This window comes from Helicoverpa zea, chromosome 19 (genome assembly GCF_022581195.2).
Source record: "Helicoverpa zea isolate HzStark_Cry1AcR chromosome 19, ilHelZeax1.1, whole genome shotgun sequence".
NCBI lineage: Eukaryota > Metazoa > Arthropoda > Insecta > Lepidoptera > Noctuidae > Helicoverpa > Helicoverpa zea.
Window position 1 is genome coordinate 8,485,644 of NC_061470.1, and position 22,878 is coordinate 8,508,521.

At 38.8% G+C, this 22,878-nt stretch overlaps 2 protein-coding genes across 4 annotated transcripts; one reads left to right on the forward strand and one right to left on the reverse strand.

Annotated features, from left to right (window-relative positions):
• Window positions 1–615: 615 nt before the first annotated feature.
• Window positions 616–17,596, forward strand: LOC124639827 (zinc finger protein 689-like). Of its 3 annotated transcripts, none has more exons than XM_047177316.1 (15): window positions 616–985; window positions 6,115–6,276; window positions 6,726–6,890; window positions 8,352–8,597; window positions 8,936–9,211; window positions 10,810–10,999; window positions 11,385–11,562; window positions 11,681–11,874; window positions 12,271–12,432; window positions 13,227–13,402; window positions 13,738–14,085; window positions 14,484–14,555; window positions 15,028–15,096; window positions 15,404–15,487; window positions 15,834–17,596. In XM_047177316.1, exons 1-15 carry the CDS (start codon window positions 857–859, stop codon window positions 15,957–15,959), a joined length of 2,577 nt encoding a protein of 858 aa, XP_047033272.1. In that variant the 5' UTR covers window positions 616–856; the 3' UTR covers window positions 15,960–17,596. The 3 variants fall into 3 exon arrangements, with proteins under 3 accessions (XP_047033272.1, XP_047033273.1, XP_047033275.1); XM_047177317.1 differs by having other exon boundaries at window positions 14,484–14,546; XM_047177319.1 differs by lacking the exon at window positions 14,484–14,555 and having other exon boundaries at window positions 617–985.
• LOC124639832 (dnaJ homolog subfamily B member 13-like) lies at window positions 9,513–10,802 on the reverse strand. Its single transcript, XM_047177329.1, has one exon. The coding sequence runs from the start codon at window positions 10,530–10,532 to the stop codon at window positions 9,513–9,515; it is 1,020 nt and encodes a 339-aa protein (XP_047033285.1). The 5' UTR covers window positions 10,533–10,802.
• Window positions 17,597–22,878: the final 5,282 nt, after the last annotated feature.

Consider the following 22,878-nt stretch of genomic DNA (forward strand, 5'->3'; position numbering starts at 1 on the left):
CACCTTCATAATTATGCTAAAAATATGAACACTTTCAGTACAATTTTTTATTTGACATTGTCTGACATAAGGAATGAGTATTGCTTAGATTAAAAATAAAAAGTGTTTGTGAAATTCATCAAACAATCAAATCAATACACCAAACATTTTCCTCATTATTGCACACGTAAATATCGAATAAATCTTAGATTTATTTAAAACTCTGCGTACCTATCATAACTATAACTAACTGTTAATAAAGGTTCGATGTTTTACTGATATCTCTTTCTAACTCTACCAAAACATCTTTGGTGGAAGAGAGATAGCTGTTGATCTCGTAATGAATAGTTTTACGATAGAGTCACTATTGTATTGTTTTAAAGTGCAAGGTCGTTGTGTTGTTTCTGAGTTTTAATAGTCTTTATGCGTTTATCTTCTGAAAAGTTAATTCATGTTGATTTTCAAAATATAAATTCAACCTAAAAGCAAAAAGCATCAAATAGCATCTTTACTGCTATAGAAATAAGGGCTACATAAAATACTTCACCTTGATTCGCAGTCAGTTTTATCGAACACATTCAACTATTAGCTATCTCTTTCCTACATACGCTGCGTTACGTTACGGACAACGTATTCGCTCGCTCTAATTTCGTCACCCCACCCATCGTCACAGTCTTTCTTTCTTATTTGGTTTTGTAAGCGACGAGTGGTGAATTTTATAGTTACTGTTAAATAGGACAGTTTGATATCACTGCATTCTGCTATTTTTTAATTATTAATATAAGGTGCACTTTTAAAGTAGTGTGAATTCGGTACAATGGTCGTGTAGTGAAAATTAATATCGTAAAACAAGGACAAAAACATATTGCAGCTCAAAATGGCTGCTCTGAATAAACCTTTGCAGTTTGACAAAATATGTCGCGCTTGTTTAGAGATAAAAAAGGACATGCGACCTCTATTTGAACAACTTACAGCAACGATGTTGATGGGCATATCGAAAGTGCAGGTGAGATGACAAATTGTTAAGATATTTTGGGAATCTATTTTTGTCTCTTTCGCACTCAGGGGAAACGTAATATGCATGTATCGATAGGTATCGTCCTTTACATCGCGTCATCTTTGTTTAGAAGTCATCAGATGTGAACAATTTCGAATTCCTGAGGTACTGCGTGGACTCTCGAAATTTTGTTGAGAAATGTCATTCGTTCTCTTTCTATCGTACGCGTTGGTATGCATGATGATTGAAACAAAATTTTAAATGAACCCAGAGAGACTGAGATAGGTGTGGGAATATGTAGAAATGTTATAATGTCCTGTATTCACCGTTCATATTTTTTATTTCATAACTTTATACAAGGATTGGTTTTGCATGACTGCGATAACCGAAATATTTTGATAGTGCGTCCCGGAAAGGGAACGCACTTGAACATCCATGGGACTTTCGCAAAAAAATATTTTTAGAAATCATTAAACTTTTCAAATCCAAATAAGTAATAATTAAATAATTACCATGTAATTAACTGTATTTTTCGAATGAATTAAACTGTATTTACTAGTTAGGTTTCTACCTCCAGAACTGTTTCTAGTGATATCTCTCAGATGAGAGGGAGAGCATCGTAGGATCGCAAAGCGCGCTTTCATTTGAGGCGGTCAGTCGCCCGGCACCCATCTCGTTAGCTACGTACCTACAACAAATTAAGTTGGACTTCCTACCTACCAAATTAAATGCCTTCATTCATTTCCGAAAACAACTTTCGAAGGAGGGTAGAAATCTAATGTTGCCAGTTAAATTCTAGGCATTTCAATAGGTGTATAGATAGTTCAACTCAGATTTGCGCGCGGCCCTATGTGTGCGTCGGCTTGTAAATATACAACTTTCATTCGTGTGACAGTGACGTCGTCCGAGCATGACGTGTTCTTATCGCTTTTTGTTATGGGTACAGTCGTTTACGAAAATGTCTAGTTCTTCACGGAGAAAATGTTTAAGGAGTCAGGTAGCGTTTCAAAAAATGAAACAACAGTCAAAGCTTTTTATTATTACATTTTACAGTTTTTCATTATTTTCTCATAAGTTTTTTCAAATTGACGTTGGCAGTATCTAAGAAATAAATGAGGTGAAATATCTAAGATGAATTAAATACTCTTTACATATTTTCTAGATCTCGGGGTACGCGGACAATAAATAAAAGTGTGGACTAAGAATGTAAAAAGACGTATAATCTAGTATAATAATGTAAACAAAATGTGAGGGGAATAGGGTATTTTAGTCTAGATGAGAAAAAAATTAAAAGTGAATTACAATGATTGTTTAGAGGAAAAGCAATCGGGAAATGTTAGTTTCACTTCGTAAGGTACATAAATATATTTTTTATTGCAGTTTAAAGTTTTTAGGTTTTTTTATCTGTCTTTGAACACTACGAAATGTCGCCGCCATGCTAATGACGTCATTACGGTAGTACACAAAAGTGTCAGTTAAAATTTTCAATACATAGGGTAATTTCGCCTGTTCGCGTCCATAGCCCAGTTCGCGTCCATTTTGCCGATCTCCTTTTAAAAATCCTCGAAAACAAGTCAATTAACACACTAATCAAACGAAAAGTCATTACCGCTAATACGTTAATGTATAAGAGGCACGCACAGATAGACAAACGTTCTGTGCGTCCAACCAATCCTTTTAGAAAAAATAATTAGTCTAGGCTCTTCAACAAGAAAGCGAAAACACGCAGAATTTTAGATAAAAATTAGTGTGCAGCGGCGTGTTTGATGGTAAGTTTTATATTGTTTTATGTGAATTTTAGGATAGATAGCTATTTCAACAGTTTAATGATGAATAAAAGTATAATGTTTATTATGAATTTGGTAATGTTTTTTATATTTAACGAGTAAAATAAGGTGGACGCGAATTACTACATCGAATTTTACGAAACTTCCACTTTGCGTCCACAATGGACGCGAACTAAAACTATCCTCTATAATAATAAACCAAATTGCGTCCACTGTTTTCGTTAAATACTTGCTTATAAAAAATAATTAAAACATACTGTTTAATATACTATAGTTCGGCCATTCAGAGAATGCGTTCCTGACACGTCGCGATTGAACTGACGACGTAACTACATTCATTGATTATTGATATAATAATGTTGTTTTAATGCTCCTCAATTGTTAAAACGGTAAACAACCAGCAAAAATATTTTTATCGTAACTGCAACGCCATTGCAAAGTTACGTCGTCAGTTCAATCGCGACGTGTCAGGAACGCATTCTCTGAATGGCCGAACTATAATATTAATATACTAATATACTAATATTAAACAGTACATTTTTTTATTAAGATATATACGTGGTTATAATTAAATTATCAACTGATATAAGTAATTTCATTTAAGATAAGTTCTTCCGATACAGGAAAAAAGAAGGAAAAGACAACATACACAGAAGAAGATTTAAATAAAGCGTTAAATGTTATTCGAGAGAAGAATAAATCGATAAAAAATATGCAAAGAATATGCTACCTTGTCTGATAATTTATTGACTCAACAATTCTTTTAGTTGTATGTTTACACAAAATTATTAAATTGTTTTGTTAATTTAATATGAAAGGAAATCGATCTACGGATCGAAAACGCCTGGAAGAGCTACTGGTCCATGAAGGGAGAACTCCCTTTATGTCTGAAGCGGAAACTAGTCGACATGTGTATTCTGCCCATCCTAACCTACGGCGCTCAGACTTGGTCTTTGACCGAATCTCAAAAGTCCAGGCTAAAAGTATGCCAAAGGAGCATGGAGCGTAGCCTGCTCAGCATACGGCTTAGTGACCGGATACCTACGCAACACCATTATCCGGTCCAAGATCCGGGCATAGTAGATGTGGGCAATAAGTCTGCAAAGTTGAAGTCGAATGCACCCGGACAAGTGGGCCAACATCACCACACACTGGATCCCTGAGGATGGAAGGTGACCGAGAGGGAGACTAAGAAAACGCTAGAGAGAAGACTTGGACAGCTTCCTCTCGGACTGGCCACAAATAGCGATGGACAGAGAAAAATGGAAGGCTATGGGGGAGGCCTTTGCCCAGCAGTGGGACAGCATAGGCTAATAAAAAAAAATAATATGGCCAAAAACTTAGTATAATCAAGGCGGATCTTAAGCATTCCCTGTGATTTAGAGTAAAATTAACAGAATTGATTACTGTTTATTCTTCAAGTTTCAAAATTAATTGCTTAATTTTAAGTTACTTAAACCAATGTTGAGAAGAATTATTTTTATTTTGTAAAGTGAATTTTAAATGATGATAATGTTGATTTTTAATAATTAAGTGTATTGTTAAATAAAGAAATTGTTCAAATACAATCTTTCTTTATTAATTCTTAACAATTTCACCCCTATATTCCTTTTCAAAGCCGCTGGACGCAAACTGGACCATGGGTGGACGCGAATTGGATTTTGTGGACGCAAACTGGGTAAAACGCCTAATTCTGAGGTTTATCGATTTAAATAGAAAACGTAAGATATTTCTTATACAACTGAAAGTTAATCTTAAAATAGAGTATATAAGGAATACATTACACAAATTTGACATGGAAATGAGTGCTGGAGCATTTTTATTATCGCCGTCAAACTTGCCAACTGCACTAAATGGTCGCCAACAGGCGAAATGACCCTATCAAAATATGTATTACTGACAGCTGTAGTAGCGTAATGACGTCATGACCAAAAAACAATCATGGCGTCCGTTGTGTGCCGCGTTTTCGCGAAATACGCGCGAAATTTGAAATTATGATAAAACAATTAATTTATATTCGTACATAACGTGAGAAAAAAAAATATTTTTAATTTTTTAGAGATATATTAAGACTAAAGAATTTATTTAAGATATATTTCAAAAATGCATGTAATACCCTATTTTAAAAAATAATATTGCTTCGCATAATGTCGACCAAAATAAGACGGAAATAATGAAACTCATAAATGAACGTTTAAGTCATATTGATGAAGGGATGTTGGGTAATACTTGTCGACATGTACAAAAGAAAAAAGAAAAATACTATAGACATTTTGACATGGAGTCAAAATTTATAATTTACCTCGGTGAGAGTAGCGAATCCGAAAATTCATCATTTGATTTTTCAAGTAGCGATTCAGAATCATTATAAATAAATAAACATTAATGGCCTTACTACAAAAACTTTAAACCCTGTTTTACACTTGTCTAATAAAATTTTGGCTGCAAAATGAACCATATGTCAACGTCATAATTTGTCATTTTTTTAGACAAGGCATAAACTGACGTTTAAAAGTTTTTGTGGTAAGACGGTAAATTACGTAATAACTGTTTTTCTTTAAACAGCCGTAACCCCTAAATAACTGTATTTGTACCCGACTGTACCTCTTGTCACGCACACAAAGTCACTGTGTATGTACAAGGGTTACCCACACATAAGGCCGCGCGCAAGACTGAGTTGAACTTACTATACCTAGCCGAAAAAATAACTTTTTCTATCATCAAATTCCGTCCAGCGACGATTCCCGATTCCAGAGCCGAAAACAAATGAATTTAAACAAAAGGAAAGGAGAACACCTACTATCTCTTTCTCGCAATGCAATCTGGATTTTAATTCGCAGCGCTTATACATGAGCGGATTTTCCGTTCAGTTTTTTACTCGCGACATTTTCCGAGCGACAAAAAACTTGGCTAGCGCGTTTTCACGTGTCATTCGAAAAATTGAGTTGAGAATCCGCTACTTGATGTGAGAGCGCCCAAAGTATCTGTCTGTGGTGTTTCACACCTAAACTGCTAAAAAAAGAGATAGTTCATCTATTCTACATCCTACATCTATTCTATGTCCATTACCTATATAGCACAACAGTTGTGAACCTATGTACCCCACGCAAGTACTCGATGCACGACACTCAGTCAGACATCGCCGGTAAAAGTTCGTCGATGCACTTGCGTGTGTGACTGTCATTTTTACGAATGTTAGTAGGTATCTTCACAACTGTACATCTTATTTTGCATACACATATAGTGTACATAGGCTAGGTACTCTATACGCAGAAAATAGTTCCATCGGCACAAATGGATGGATCCTCGTCGAAATGCTAAATTATTTACAAATGCAGTTGTACTCTATAGGTGGCTGTAGGAGACGGCCTGCCCCCCCAGCTGTGCCTCCAGTGCGTGCACCAGATCTCCCGGTGCCACGCCTTCAAGGAACTCGTCGAGAGGAATGACGTCACGCTCCGGGAACATGCCGCGCGCATGGCTGAGGAGGCCTTTAAGAGGGAGAGGGAGGAGGTACGTACTTGACTATCTGGTTCAAGAATATTAAGGTTTCACTGGTTACCAATAAACTGTCGGTTAGTTAACTGTCGATAAAAGCTGCTTATAATTTCTGCTGGATATTGCTAGGTATCCAAGATTTGAAACCAAAAGTTATAATTTATCTGGCAGATAAGTTATAGGCTATCAGAGACTTAATCAGTAACTGATAAAACTGACCATAAAACTTACTTCAAAAGGAGGCTTTTTAGCTGTCCATACACACGTACCGATTTGCCAAAATATATAATTGACTATAGACTCAGAGTTCAGACCATCCAGCTTTTATTATTTCAAATCAACAATTTTCGTATGACGGAAACGTCGCACATACAGTCAGGGTTGCTGTTATTATATTCAAGGTTACTTGCCAACACGATGTTCTTGTAAATAGCAAGTCTCTACATTTAGTTCTACCTTTACAGAAGGACAAGTTACTGAGCCTAAACTGCGCGGAGCCGTCATACATGCAATACATGGAGGTGCCGCTGACCAACCCGGCTCAGATACTGGACGGCTTCTTCACGGCCACGCCGGACCCGCTGACTGCCGAAAACACGGAGTCCAAACAAGAATATGAGGTTGAAAAGGTGAGACATTTTAGTTCTAGATTAATCGTTGAATTAATTAAACTAGTCGTTGGTGTGCCATAAATAATGCCAATGACAACATAGTATAAAACAAAGTTGCTGTCCCTTTGTACGTTTAAATCTTCAAAACTACGCAACCGATTTTCATGCGGTTTTTTTAATAGATATGTTATATGGTATGGTATATATTTTTCAACCGACTTCAAAAAAAAAGGAGGAGGTTCTCAATTCGGCTGTATTTTTTTTTTTTTTTTTATGTTTGTTACTCGATTTCTCAAAGACGCCAGGACCGATTTCAAAAATTCTTTTATTATTTGAAAGGGTATGCTTGTCATTTGGTCCCATTGTCATCAGATCAGGATCTGATGGTGGGAACCCTGAGAAATCGAGGGCATCTCTTGAAAATTGTAGGCGAGCATGGGGTACAAACTTTATATTTATGTGTTTATCTGATGAGACTACAATACTATGGAGGTTTAGGGCAGATCTGATGATGGAGACGACAGAGGATCGAGGGAACTCCTAAACGGCACATCTTAACTACCTCGTGTTTGGGCTTATTTTATTAGTATTGACAAGAACTTTAAGATGAGATGGGTTATGACTGCCACAGCAAGGTCAGTGATGCAGGTGCAGTACAGTTTAGGGAACTCCTTAATGGTTGATAGCAGCTACATAATGTATGGGTTTATTTTATTCGTGGCGACAAGAACTTTAAGCTGAGATGGGTTATGACTGCCACAGCAAGGTCAGTGATGCAGGTGCAGTACAGTTTAGGGAACTCCTTAATGGTCGATAGCAGCTACATAGTGTTTGGGCGTATTTTATTCGTATTGATGTACACTTTAAGCTGAGATGGGTAATATTGCAGATTCGACAGTGAAGACGAAAAACAGTTTAAGGATATTCTAAATGGAAATGTTTACCGACGTTTAAGTATTGGAAGGAAGATTTCTTAACCTCGTTATTTCTGCCAACGCCCTGCCGTCGTGTGGTCGATTAAGTAACTTGTTGGCATCCAAATCTGACAAAACTATACCTTCTATACTTCTGACACGACTTAGCGCAAAATACCTCGTATTTGGGCTTATATTCTTTGTATTGATAAGAACTTTCCACTTATATGGATAGTGACAACTATTCGTATCACTAAAAAGCTGTAAATAAAAAACTTTTTTACAAAAAAATTAAACCGACTTCCAAAAACACTAAAAAGCAAAAAAATAATAATAATTTTAGGTGCATCGGCCTAGAAATCGGTGGCAAAATTAACTTAGTAACATCCATTAGACACCGACTTCTAGGCCGATGCACCTAAATTTTTTTTTTTTTGCTGTTTACTGTTTTTGGAAGTCGGTTTTTATAATGTATAATATCATACATTAAATAGCATTGCACCCGTGCGAAGCCGGGGCGGGTCGCTAGTGATTATATAATAACAAAATATATTCTCCTTTCTAGCTACAACCAGACATCGCTCAGCAGAAAGACAAAGAAGGTCTGAACTCTGACGAGGAGAACTACTTGCAACTGGTTTTATTCCAAGCGACGTCCACAGTGTCGCCCGGGCGTCATGTATGCAATCTCTGCCACAAGGAGTTCAAGCATTCGCGCTGGCTGAAGCAGCACATGCGCTCGCACACCAACTGGATCAAAGCTAATTGCAAGAAACCGCCCATGTGCTCTATCTGTGATAGAACTTTTAAGGTAAGAACATAGTGTCGCAGATTTTAAATAACAAGTATAGAATTTATGGTCAATTTCACTAAAAATATAATTTCGCTAAAGTCCCTGATATCCTATCAGGAACTTCTGAAAGATAAGTCAGGAAATTATCTTACAAATATGCTATACCTTTTAGATGAACAGGTTTCGGATATTAATGTACCTATGCCAAAAAAATATAAGCAGCCTTTGTCTTCAAATCTTTCAGGTAGAATTAAATGTCAGATAACTAACTGACACTTAAGGTAACCAGTGAAACCGGGGCTTATTCTGCTAACTTAACTAACAACCTATATCTGAGATGTTATTTCCCGGTGTAGGGTCAGGGTATGCTAAAAATGCACATGCGTACCCACGAGGCGCGGCCTGCCAAGCAGCCGACATGCTCCGTCTGCCAGCGCACGTTCCCCACCAAGACGCTGCTGTACCGGCACCGGCAGACGCACTTCGAGCAGAAGACGCACCTGTGCACGGTGTGCGACAAGCGCTTCTACAGCGCGTATGCTCTGCGCTCGCACATGGCGAGGCACCGCGGCGAGCGGCCCTACGTCTGCTCCACTTGCACTAAGAGCTTCTATAACCCCACAGACCTTAAGGTAACAACTTCATCTTCCTACCCTGTTCCAAATGTAATTATATGTCTTACTCCCTTCTTATTCATGTCATCTTTCAGGCAATCCATCCATCTTTTCTTAGGTCACCCTCTTCCTCTCCATCCATCTACATTCATACACACACTTTGTTGCATGCGTATCATCCCCAACCTTTCAGACTTCCTCTTGTCACACCACATATCCATCTCAACATTCTCATTTCTGTTCCCTTTAGGTAACAACACTACATAATAACTATGCCCTTCGAGGATAAATGTTTATTCAACAAATTTCGCATATTTTATTAGGTATTAAAGATCGTAGTGTCCGACAATGTACCACAGGGCAATTTTTCAAACTTCTCTTCTTCCTCATCTTTTATCTTGAATGCCTCTTCGAAAGCCTTTTTACTGCGCTTCGACAAATATTCTGGGAAGTCGATCCGAAACCTTAATATTAAATTACCTTTTGCCTTCGTAGGACAAGCCGGCAACGGCAATCCCTCGTCTTCTATGATCTTTTCGTACGTGGGGGTTACAACGTCAGATATTTTTATTCTCAGCATTCTTTCGTCTAGGGTTTTGATTGCTACCATGAAACCGCAGAGCGCTTCTTGTAGTGTGATATTCTGTATGTAAAGTAAGTCGCTCAGACCGGACCTGATGAATGTATCGTGCGGTCGATCTTCAGTTATAAAAATAACATCAGCTGGAATTCTCGTCGGGCCCTGGTCGCCCTCTTCTTTGAATCTCACTTCTGTATTTGGATAAATGCCAGCTTTAATGGGAATGGACAGAACTTTTTCTCTCAGCTTCAGTTCCGTACACGTCTCATCTGTGAACACCAACCTTTGAATCTTCATTTTCTTGAGTCCTCCTTTGTAAACTTCTTCTAAAGAGAGCGCGAGGGGTCTGACGATGGTGGCGTCCTTCTCCTTGTAGCCCTTGCCGAGCGGCGACTCGAACATGGGCGGCGGGTTCTCGTAGTAGTCGAGCAGGTCGGCGTAGGGGTTGGCGGTGCCGAAGAACTCGTTGAAGGTGCGGACTGGGTCGCCGTGGTAGTAGTAGGACTGCAGGTACAGCAGCGGGCCGGGCACGCCGCGCTTGAGCCCGTCCTCGCCGTACTGGTCGTACACGGCGCGGCGCAGGTGGTCGGACAGCACCTCGTAGGCCTCGCCGATGAGCGCGAAGATGCGCTGCATGTTCTCGTCGTTGTCGTGCCGCTCGGGGTTGTACTTGAGCGCCAGCCGCCGGTACGCGCGCTTCACCTCCAGCTGCGTACAGTTGCGCTTCACGCCCAGAATGCCGTAGAAGTCGAAACCCATTGCTGCTTACTTTCCTTACTCAAGACACAACTTCACTGTTCCTAAAATATCACCAGCACTGACACAACTATTCATATAGAGCCTAAATGACCAAAAAAAACTTGTGCGAAGCGCTCGTATTAAAATGTTTTTTATAAAATGTTTACGTCAATTTCTATTATGAATTTTTGACACATCACGTCATGGCCGAATCATTTTTTTTTCTGTCACCTACTAAATGTGGCCAGTACTTTGTAACACTACTAAGGAGGTTTACATGTCTGTGTTCGCCATACAGGTTCATTTTCGCCTGCACACTGGTGAGAAGCCGCTAAAATGTACGGAATGCAACAAGACGTTCCGCCGTCACTCGACGCTGTGCCAGCACATGAAGAAGCATCGCGGCATTCGGAACCACGTGTGCACCGTGTGTAACAAGGGCTTCTATGAAGTGTCCAAGCTTAATGCGCACATGCGAGTGCATACTGGTAAGTAAAACTTATAAGTAAATATTAATATTATTTATAATAATTTATTGGTTTTGAATATTTTGCTATATAACGAGTATTTACTAATAAGTTTTGTTCAACAAATGAGAAGATCTAAGTGCTCGTCACAGATCATTATATTGCCCCTATGAAATACTATCTGTTTCTCGCCGTTTCATCCGCATCCCGCGCGAACATCTTCCAGTACCCAGACAAAATATAGCTTACGTTACTTAGGGATACTCCAGTTTCCCAATACTGAAATAATTTTTCAAAGCCGGTCAGCAGTTTCCTTAACACAAACAAAGTAAATGTGTCTCCTTAGTATAGATGGTCTGTTTGCGAAATACCCGAGAAATGTTGAATATACTCGTATTTTGTTCAGGTGAGCGTCCATACGAGTGCCAGTACTGCGAGCGCCGCTTCGCGCAGCAGTCGGCGCTGATCTACCACCGCCGCACGCACACGGGCGAGAAGCCCTACAGCTGCAAGATATGCTTCGCGCGCTTCACCACCTCCTCCGCCAGGAACAACCATATGGTCACACATACTGGGAACAAGAGGTGCGTATCTGATGCTCATGTTTTTCTTTCCAGTTTTTTATTTGTCGCGTGGCTAACTAATGTTAGCATGATGTATTACAGCACATACGATTTCATGTTTGTCTGTCGCTGGTCCCAGGTTCGCGTGCCCAGTATGCCTGAAGGGCTGCACGTCGCGCACGGAGCTGCGCGTGCACGCCAGCAAGCACACCGGCGAGAAGCTGTTCGAGTGCGGCGTCTGCCAGCAGCGCTTCAGCTCCGCCTCCTACCTCGCCGTGCACCGCCGCTACCACTCCGGCGAGAAGAAGTACCACTGCCAGGTCTGCGGGAAGGGTATGTAACACTATAGGAGTGCGGCCTGTGCGGGCGATTCAACGCGAACGGGCAGGCGATACCGCGCCATTACGCTGTGCCACGTATATTTTCGTCGCGCCCCACCGACTCGCGCTCGCATCGCACGCACGGGAGGTGACGCAGACGCACCGTAACATACCTAAAACTTTAAAAACAACTGCACTTGATCATATAAATAGTATGTACTATACAGTCAGCAACAAAAGTGTATTAACAAAATCGAAATTATGTACGAAATATTTGCAATGTAACCAAAAATAATTTCTTCTTCTCTTTTTTTTCTCTAAAATGCAAAAAAGGTCTAAATTGGAAAAACCCCAGATATCGAACCCACAATCTACAAGGTACATCTTTAACAATAATATGCGCTTTCAGGTTACGTAGAATCGAACTCCTACAAGAAACACATGAAGACTCACGGCGTCAGCAAGTCGGAGACGGAGTCGTCCGCGTCGGAGGCGAGCGCCGACAAGACCGACGCGACCGTCACCGAGCATACCACCACCAGCACTGATGATATGGACGTGCAGAACCAAGGTATGGCGCCAAACCTTCACAGCATGTATGACTATCCACCCAGGCTATGTAGTATGGAATTCATACAAGAAACACATGAAGACTCACGGCATCAGCAAGTCGGAGATGAGCGCCGACAAGACCGACGCGACCGTCACCGAGCATACCACCACCAGCACCGACGATATGGACGTGCAGCACCAAGGTATGTCGCCAAACCTTCACTATATGTATGACCAGCCACCAGGCTAGAATCGAATTCATACAAGAAAAACATGAAGACACACGGTGACAGACCGTCACCGAGCATACCACAATAAACATCGACTATATGGACGTGCAGATCCAAAGTATAGTTGTCGCTAAAGTTTTTGTCGCCACGGAATATCCCGCGAGTGGCTAAGCAGAAACCATTTTTAGAAATCTCTGCGCGAATGCGCTTGCCTGTCTTTGGAACTTGATTACGACCTGCCATTCCATTTTCAGAGAACCGTACTTTTAATATCTTAGAACAAAGTTGCTGTGTTTTTTTCATGTAATAAGGGCAAGTATTATAGAGATGAAAAAAAAAACTAAAAACCAATCAGAGCAAGACTATTGGACGGTATTTTTTTTTTGCTCACAATCTAATAATTATGAAGATTCAATTACATTTGCCAGCACATAAATTCCATAAACCCTTTTAATTGTTTTCTCAAGTAAAGATTCTGTAACCCTATTTTGGGTACCAATTTTAACATTATGAATCGAAATCCGAAATCTTAAGTGCCTAAAATATAAGCCCTAAATAATAATGTAACATGTATTTTTTACAGCTCAAGGTCAAATCCAAATCCAAGTTCAAGAGCAACAAGTCCTTCAAGTTCAAGGTCAAGTGGAGCGTCCTCCGCAGCAGAAGGTCACTCGCTACAAATGCGGCTTCTGCGTGAAGACATACATGAATTTGCACAACTTAAAGAAACATATGCTGGTGCACACACAAGCCAATCAGGTAAGATACAGACTTAACTGGCCTTTCGATATGAATCATCATCTTTTTTTTAACGTCGTCAAAAATCACCAAATGACCCCTCCTGCTGTGGCAGCGTTAAGGGAGTGTCAGACTCTTACTGACTAAAAACCGTCGTGTTCCGTCTCAGGCTATTTATGTACCAGGGCCGCGGTAACTCTTTCGAACAATCCCGCAGCCCATAAATCATCATCTGACAAGCCTTTTCCTACTAGCCTTTAACTACTGTTGGGGTCGGTTTCCAATATCACTTGATGCGAGTATCAGGGCTTCTTTGCAAATAACGGTTTTTTAATAATGCTTTAAAACAATTTCAGGATAACACCCGAAACTCGGAGCCAATAATATTCCTCACACAACAGCAAACGCAGCAACAACAGCAGCAACAACAACAACAACAACAAGTGCAACAACAACAGGTGCAAGTGCAACAACAGCAGGTGCAACACCAACAGTTGCAGCAACAACAACAACAACACCAACAAGTCCAACAAGTACAAGTGCAACAGCAACAAGTGCAACAACAAGTGCAACAGCAGGTGCAACACCATCAACAACAGCAGTTGCAGCAACAGGCTGTGTTGCAGGTCGGCAACGTGCAACAGCTAGCGGTGCCGATACACGCGCAGCATGTTCAACAAGGCATCACTGTGTCTGGTGTTCAGGTAAAGACTTCTAACCAGTATTATAGATTAATTATAATATTTATTTACTTATTTAAAAAAGGTCCGATAAAGCTTTATATGTATAAAAATCTTAACATAATCATTATCCTCCTGTCTTTATCCCAATTTTATTTGGGGTTGGCGCAACATGTTTTCTTTTTCCATACTCTTGTATTTGCCATCATCTCATAAGTAACATTATTTCTAACCTAACCATACCGATCTCCGAGCCATCCATCATTTCTTTGGTATAAATATTTAATAATCTTAACAAAAGGGTAATGAGGTGCGGGCTTTGTAATAAACTGATGATATATAATATGTACCATAAAATTTGAAAATGGCTAAACAAAATAAGGTACAGAATTTCGAAATAGTAATAGTAATGTTGGTTACAGAGCCAGCACCCGTACCCGGTGATATCTTCAGTGCAGTCGCTGCAGCTGCAGCAAACACAACAGGTTAACACGGTATACGTCTCATTTGTGTTGTCCATTATTTTATTAGTTTTCATTTCATTTCGACGCACTGTGCTTTCAATAATGACGATTATTGTGTCTCTCTGCATAGTCATGGCGGATTGGAGAATTAAATCCTTTGTAGTAAAGTATCTAAACTTTAGGTCAGTTTCCTCAAAATGCTTTCCTTTGGTACACGAACGCTAACTTTTTACCGTATGCGGATAACAAGTAGCCTATTTCATTCTGAATCTTCAGACTATCTCATGTCTATTATCCGCATACCGCATTTTTTACACAGATGTGTGAAAAATTGGGTCCAATAGTTTTGTCGTGAAGTCTTCGCATTTGTAATGTAAGGATTGCTTTTTATTAGCATTTTTTTGCAGAGCATGTTTTTATTTCTACGTGTGGTGTTATATAGTTAACGTACTAAATGTTATAAATAAGAGAATGTTCTAACAAGAAGTATTGATTGTTACAGCAACAGCCGCAGCAGCTTCAAGTACAAACCATACAGATACACCCGCAGCATCAACCTATACAAATACACGTGAGTAGCCATCGATATTTCAACTTCACGATACAGGTACAGTTCGCGAAGTCAAATAATTGTTACTTCTCTGAAGCTGATCTTGTGGTCATACAGATTTTATATTTAAAGCTAGCTTCGGACTAGCAAAGCTACTTGAAAAGTATACGGAGTCTTAAAATAAAAAGTCATTTCAAATTTTTTTTCTTTAGCTTAGAACTTCTTCGAATGGAGTATTTTTATTTATTTATATATTCTGTCAACTTAAAGTCCTCATGTATCATATGCCTTTTATCGATATCTGGTTAAAGAGATTAACACTTTTCAGGCTGTGGGCGTGCAACAAGTGCAGCAGCAACAGTTGCACGTGGCCACCTCCTCGTGTCAGACCATGCTGCCCAATATATTACAGGTAAGCACTAAATACATACCTACTTTCTTTTCTGCCATACATACATGTTTTAACTGGGTATAGCAACGTTTTATTTCTTTTAATTAGACGAATTTTGCCATCTACGACAAACACGCTGTGTTATCAATATCAATTTTAGATAGATTACATAGATATCAATATCAATGCAAGAAACAATGACTGACCTCGCCATTGTTTTTATTCACTGTATTAACCCCATTTACTCTTCACGTCAAATAACTTTGGCCATCTAAAGCCAGCCATTAGATGCCTCACTTCTTCGCATCAGCAAAGATATGTCATTTGCGTAGTATTTTGTGGTGATGATTTTTATCTTTATGTTCAGCTGCAGCCGGGCACGGTGGCGGTGTCGGGGCTGGGGCAGCAGGAGCTGGGCGGCGTGACGCACCGCATCATCCTGCAGCCGCAGCCCGCGCCGCCGCACCCTGCGGTCTACACCATACACCACTGACACGGCGCCGTCTACCGGCCCAGCCGTGTCATACATAGCGCCATAGATATACCAGAGTAAAGGGGGGCGTTTTAGGGGCTGTCTTTTGTTTTTGTTTTAGACGTTCAAAAAGTGCTGATTTGTCAGCCTAATTTGAAAAAACGATTTTTTTTTGTGTTTGAATAGATTCGGCAATCGATTGATTTTTTGTGAAGTCAAAAATTAAGTACATCAGTTGAGTGACTTTTCATGTGCTGGTTTCCTCCACTTTAAAAATCGGGAGTTTGCTTTAATAATTTTGAGTAAAGATTATTTTACAAAATATATCGAGTTTTCTGGTTATAATTTACGTTTGATGCATACGGAGCCTCTAGCTAGAGTCCATATCTTGGACTCATACCAGATACTATAGTATAGGCCCATAGGTTCACAGATCTTTGCTCGAATTAAAACGAGTTTATTGAGTACGTTCGTAAGTCTGTACCGACCATAAAGTTTACACAATACTCCTAAGTAACACTGCTTGATATGTTACAATTATGTAGTGGTTGGTTGACAAATACAATACAGTACCTACAATCATAACAGGAGTGCAATGTACCATTTTTCTTTAATTCTTTATATTTGATGGGCCGCGATAAATGTATAATTAAGCCAGATAGTGAGTAAATAATGCTCCAATAAGCTTTATTATACAAAACAAAGATAATATCAGAACGTATTTACTGTATTACCAATTTATTTTTATGTATTCCATGGTTAGGCGTTTTTAAATATTGGATATAGCACTCCAATTTTCATTTTTCCAGTGTGCCTAGATTCATTATATTTAAAAGATGATTTATAGAGAATACTGAAGTCTTATTGCACTGGTGCCTGAATATTATATAGATCGCTCGACTTTACATTTGTATGTTAGAATTTATGTGTACAATAGTGGTACAGTCGACTCTTGTTAATTCAAACCTGCGATATTTCGAACCTCTCGTTAATTCAAAGTTATCACGAGTTCCCTACAAAATCTCTTTATATTTCGAACTAAATCAATACATTTTAAGCACTTAGTAATTCGAACGAAAAAAGCATTGCTATATAACAAAACGACGCGTTAATTCAAATTCTTAGTCGTCCAACACTCGAGAATTCAAAGTTGCAGAGAGGAAGACGTGGAAAGATTGTAAGTCAGAGTCAGAGAGCAGTCTGAGTAGCAGCAATCTGTTTTGAAGCAGTATGACGGAGCTGTTTCGAAAGATTATTAATTCACATTATGAATACATGTATGCACACAAATCAGTCTTTCAACTTTTGACATTGTTATAAAATAGCAGTTAACAAATAATAATTGATCAACAATTAATAATTCGAAGTTTTATTTATTTTCTCTCACAAATTTCGAACCATTTAATATTTCAAAAACTCGATAATTCGTTATATTTTAAGAGTCCCTCCCTAAGAGGTTTGAATTAACAAGAGTCGACTGTAGTAGCACCTAGTTACATCAGCAATATCTAGTGTAGGAACTCGTAACATGTGATTAGTAAATATAGCTATTTCGATATTATTTCGTTGTAAATAAGATACAATCCCCTACGGAGTTAGCAATAATGTAAATATACACAATTGTTTATATTTATTATTAAAATGTTTGTTTCGCTAAATAGTGGTTTTATTATATTCGAGAAATTACCTAATTCTACTTCACGCTAATGCCCATAACGGGATAAAATATAGCCTACGTTATTCTAGAATAATGTAGCTTTACATAAATATTACAGTACAAACACACAAACAAATTATCTGATTATACTAAAACTTGAGTTGTTTTTCAGATTCGCAATGATTACTGGAGATTTAAACTTCTATACGTACTTTTTATTTTACTAGGTTTTATTTCCTACTAGCTTCTGCCAGCGACTTCGTCCGCGTTAGAGTCGGACTTTGTGCAAAGAGAGGAAGAAATAATAAACACCAGCCCCTCCAATTATCTAAATCTATGCGTACTTACTGCTACTTTAAGTAATAAAATGTAAACTATTAATAATTTGTAATTTGAACGAATATTTAAACACAAAAATAACTAATAGATACCAACCTATTTTATAAAATAACAACAAAAGAAAGTTAAAAATAAATTATTTAAAACCTAAAAGTCGCGCAATAAGGTTGAACGCTCTGAACGTCTGTTCGCATCAGTCGCACCAACAGCCAAATATTGTATGAAGCTCGCGCAGCCACCGCGCCGCGAGTCGCGTCGAGCGCGGCGACCGTTGCACAAAAATGATCCTTAGGCCGCTGCCTCGAATTTTGCGGGCAGCGGGGCGGCAGCGGCGGCGGCGCGGGAGCGGCATGATCTTACGCGTATAATCAAATGGACCGGCCCTCGAATACAGCGGCGCGGGAGCGGGCAACGAGCGGTGAGCTCCATTCAAAACGGTGACCGAACGCGCCGCCGCCGCTGCCGCCCCGCTGCCCGCAAAATTCGAGGCAGCGGCCTTATAGCGTGCGTGATTCAGTATTCACGCGCGGTGGCTTATTACCGTTTTTCATGTATAACTTTGGTGTTTCTTTACCGATTTAAGTCATTCTTTTTTTAATTAATAGATAATACTGTTAACTATGTTTAATTAGTGTGAGTGAGTGTTATAAACGAAATAGTAGACAAATATAATCAGAAAGCTCCGAACTGCTAAGCTACCGAGAGTTTTACGTGTTATTGTGAGTCAACCATAAAAGATAGATATATGCTGCCATGGGATATTTTTTACATAATTTTATGAAGAATATTTCCGTCGTACATGGTTTCTGTGTAGCTGTAACCATTAAGGCTGCACACGCGACGGAAGCTTAAAAAATGGAGTAACTTCTCCCGTTTTCCCAACATTTACCTTCACTGCTCTGCTCCTATTGATCGTAGCGTGATGGAAAGTATCCTATAACCTGCCCAGGAGTATGAAGAATATTTGTGCCAAGTTTCATTAAAATCCGTCCAGTAGTTTTTGTTTCCATAATGAACATACAGACAGACAGACAAAAATTTTACTGATTGCATTTTTGGCATCAGTATCGATCACTAATCACCCCCTAATAGTTATTTTGGAAATATATTCAATGTACAGAATTGACCTCTCTACAGATTTATTATAAGTATAGATTGTAGGCGTTTGACTTGACTAGACCTGCCCCGGGTGGCAGACACTTACTACCTAAGTACTTCAATCAATGAAAAGACTAGAAATAAAAATTATTTTTTTACCTTTTAGCTCTGCTCGTGTAACGTTCGCTACGTTTCTACAAACTCGTGTTTGGTCCTTTACGACAATTGAAATTTCCGGCATCGATATGATAAAGACTTCAGGAAAAATTCTATATCGACACAGGTAGGTATGATAAGCTTATTGTATTCTCATTTCAAAATGGTTCATGTTATATATTATCATCTTTTACACCTATAAAATATTTCTTTACTCAGATGTTTATCGGTATAGAATTTGTTTTAAGTTTAATTTATGTTACCTATTCGTTAGGTATTCAGTTTGTTAACTACGGAACAATAAACTCAAACTAGATAAGACGTCATTGTAATATCTACATATGCGAAAATAGGGTCAAACCGAGAACACTACAGGCTACAGCTGACGGCAATGAAAATTCGTAATTAATTCTGTATACCACCACCACATAATACCACCCCATCTTGGGAAAAGTAATAAAAGAAGTGAACTGCTGTGTTTTTGCTTATAAAATGAAATCAAAGTATCAAATTTTCTATCGCCACGGACCGCCGTACACAGCTGTAGCCTCAAGTCGTCGAATGCAGAACATTCTAACAGAATGTGGTATAAGTCGTCCACTTGATGAGTGCAGGTATTATGCATAACGATGATGGTCATTTGGCATTGCAAAGAATGTTTTATTTCTTGCATTTACAACGTTTTGAATTGCAGCCACCACTGCAGCTACAATGCTGGAAGCCTTGTCCATCAAAATGAGAGTCTTTTGGAGCACATTGTCCTGACTTATTACGTGGACCAAGGGCCGTCGGACATTATTAATAATGGCCAGTCAAAGTAATAAATTAATCACTTTGCCTATAGGTCAAATAAATTAAGCAGATACAATAAATTAAGTGTGGCAACTAATTATACAAATTAATCTATACAAATAATAAATCTGTAGAAAAGTAATTTTTGTACATTGAAGAAATTGACAAAAAAAATAGCCAGCATGTTAAAGGATAACTAACAGAACCCATTTCCATCATTTTTGTTGTCTGTTTGTCTGTTTGTTTGTGCACGAATCACGTAAAATCTACGAATTCAATGCAGACCATGCTTATATACAAAAATTCTACGTAACTTGGGGTATTACTTAGTTTTTGTTTCATCGAAATCGGTTCACTCTATCAAAAGATATGATTAATTTAAAGTAAAATATTACGACATGCAATCTGTTTGTCAAAACTGTACATTTGAATGTTGTACTTATATTAGTTGATCGGCCTATTATCAAATTACACAGAAAGTCACACCTTTATAAGTAACTTCGGAAGAAAAAAAATTATGAAAATTTTGTTTAGCCAAGGTTAAAGTAGCTCCATCTGTGGTAAATAAAATACAACAAAGTCAAAGGAGTGAGGTGGTAAATGACAATTAATTACCATTTACATTCTTTATAGAGGATTATTATTTCAACAGATGGAGTTGTGTATTTTCCGTAATTCACCATATTTTAACACGTGGTGTAATTTTTCGATAGACATTTCAATAGTGTTTGTCAGTTTGCCGTGCCACATCAAAATCCAACTATAAGGTGATCTTCACACTGCCCCGCATCACGCTGCATCTTGCGTGTCTATAGTTCGGCCATTCAGAGAATGCGTTCCTGACACGTCGCGATTGAACTGACGACGTAATAACATTCATTGATTATTGATATAATAATGTTGTTTTAATGCTCCTCAATTGTTAAAACGGTAAACAACCAGCAAAAATATTTTTATCGTAACTGCAACGCCATTGCAAAGTTACGTCGTCAGTTCAATCGCGACGTGTCAGGAACGCATTCTCTGAATGGCCGAACTATAATAAATATACACGTCACGCCCATTCAAAATCACGTGCGGCACTGCGGGATTCAGTATGCCATACCTTGCGTCTCGCCCTGCATCTACGCGCGGGGGTGCGTGTTTCTCCGCGTGTATGCGCGTGATCCGCATGAACGCGCGTGGTTGCATTTTCAGTGTGTTGGACTATGCGTGTTTTCCATACAAACGGAGATATTTACAAGCAACAGAAAAAAACGCATCCACGCGCTACGCTGCATCATGAGGGGCAGTGTGATAATCGCCTATTTATTACCTTGATGAAAGGAAAATTAATAGTTCTCAGCCAAATTTAAAACGGTGCCATCTAAATTATTTTTTGAACATTATATTAAAAATGATGACTTAAGTTTAACAATTAATTATCATTTAAAGTTACAGATGGAGTTCATATCAGGATTTTTTCATAAACATAGTTTAGCTTATCTTCCACTAATGTGGTGGCCTTAAAACAAATTACTTTGAGTGAGTAGTATTAAGTAGACCTTAATTATTTTTTCTGATGCAAAATATGTAAACTTAATCCTAGAAGAAAGGAGGATCTATCTCTCGCAAGCGCTGCTAAGCGTGAGGTAGGTAATGTAGGCTTCTGTAGCTTTAAATACAAGCCCAGATACAAAGTGCAGATAAGAAATGGGAGCTTTCTCGATTTAATACCATACACACGTAAAATGCTTTATGCGTCTGAAAACGTAGGTACAAATTACGCGTCGCATACCAGAGACATGCTTACTTTCAACTTCTGATACACTGTTCACGATTACGAACAGTCCCAGTAAGACCCGAGCCAAGTCTAAAAAAACCCCTTTTATATAAAACTACGTTTGATGTCATTCAATTCCAAAGACAGAATTGTTCTCTGTTGCAAATCCTATCCACCATCCTATCCTATCCAGCATGCATTGCAGGGGCCCGATTCTCCTAATTTTACTTAAGCAACATACGATTCACGTTCGACTCGGTTCAATTGAGATCCAATCCCGACTCGATTACGATTGAAGCGTATGTGGCAGTCCGCTATTTTTTCTTTGAAATAAACGTTTTTATCCTTTTCTGTCATTCAATAATGAATCATTTTGTCTGTAAATGATTTACGATTGCAAAATGATTGTACAGCAAACTACCGTATAGACCAAAATCACCAAAATAGCAAACCAATCGCAAATCAGTCGAATGTCATTGGAATACGATTGGTCTTATATTAGTAGCAGAATGCCCGATAAGGTTAAAACTGCTATTGCGATCATATTGCGATTCAATTTCTATCGAGAATCGGGCCCCAGGTGTGCATTGCACAAAAACCAATGGTATCCTATTCGAGAAGTCAAAAGAGTCGGCCTGCCAACGTCAGCTTTTGCGCTAAGCAAGTGTTCTTAATAGTACCATCAGAATTACATTTTCAGAAACCCCAATAACAGGAGAAGCCAAAGCGTATGATCGCTTCATTCATAGAGCTCTGATTGGCCCCAGGTGACCAAGTCAGGTCTGATTTGTTTGTTCATCAGATCTTTGAAAGTGTTTCGGTGGATACTTACTGTCGTCCTGTTTACGTGTGACACAAAATATGGTATACAACGTTATTTTTTGTTTATGCGAAACCTGATACACCTATCTAGTATTTTTATGTAAAGAATCTATGTACGAAATTTCAAAACCGTATCATGAAAAATCACAAAGTTATAAGCTTGTTAAGTTACGGGACTGTCCGTAAAAATACATAATCACCACAAATCGCACACATGCCGCGCAACGCGATAGCACTGAGCGCTCGCGCCCGCTATGAACTCGCCGTGACCTTTGTTGTGCGAGAATAAATACCTATTTATGGTGTCCAACATT

Coding starts and splice junctions, on each gene's coding strand:
- LOC124639832 (XM_047177329.1), bottom strand. CDS start 10,532: ATGGGTTTCGACTTCTACGGCATTCTGGGCGTGAAGCGCAACTGTACG.
- LOC124639827 (XM_047177316.1), top strand. CDS start 857: ATGGCTGCTCTGAATAAACCTTTGCAGTTTGACAAAATATGTCGCGCT. Junction 8,598..8,935: donor TCTGTGATAGAACTTTTAAG/GTAAGAACATAG, acceptor TTCCCGGTGTAG/GGTCAGGGTATGCTAAAAAT. Junction 15,488..15,833: donor TGCTGCCCAATATATTACAG/GTAAGCACTAAA, acceptor CTTTATGTTCAG/CTGCAGCCGGGCACGGTGGC.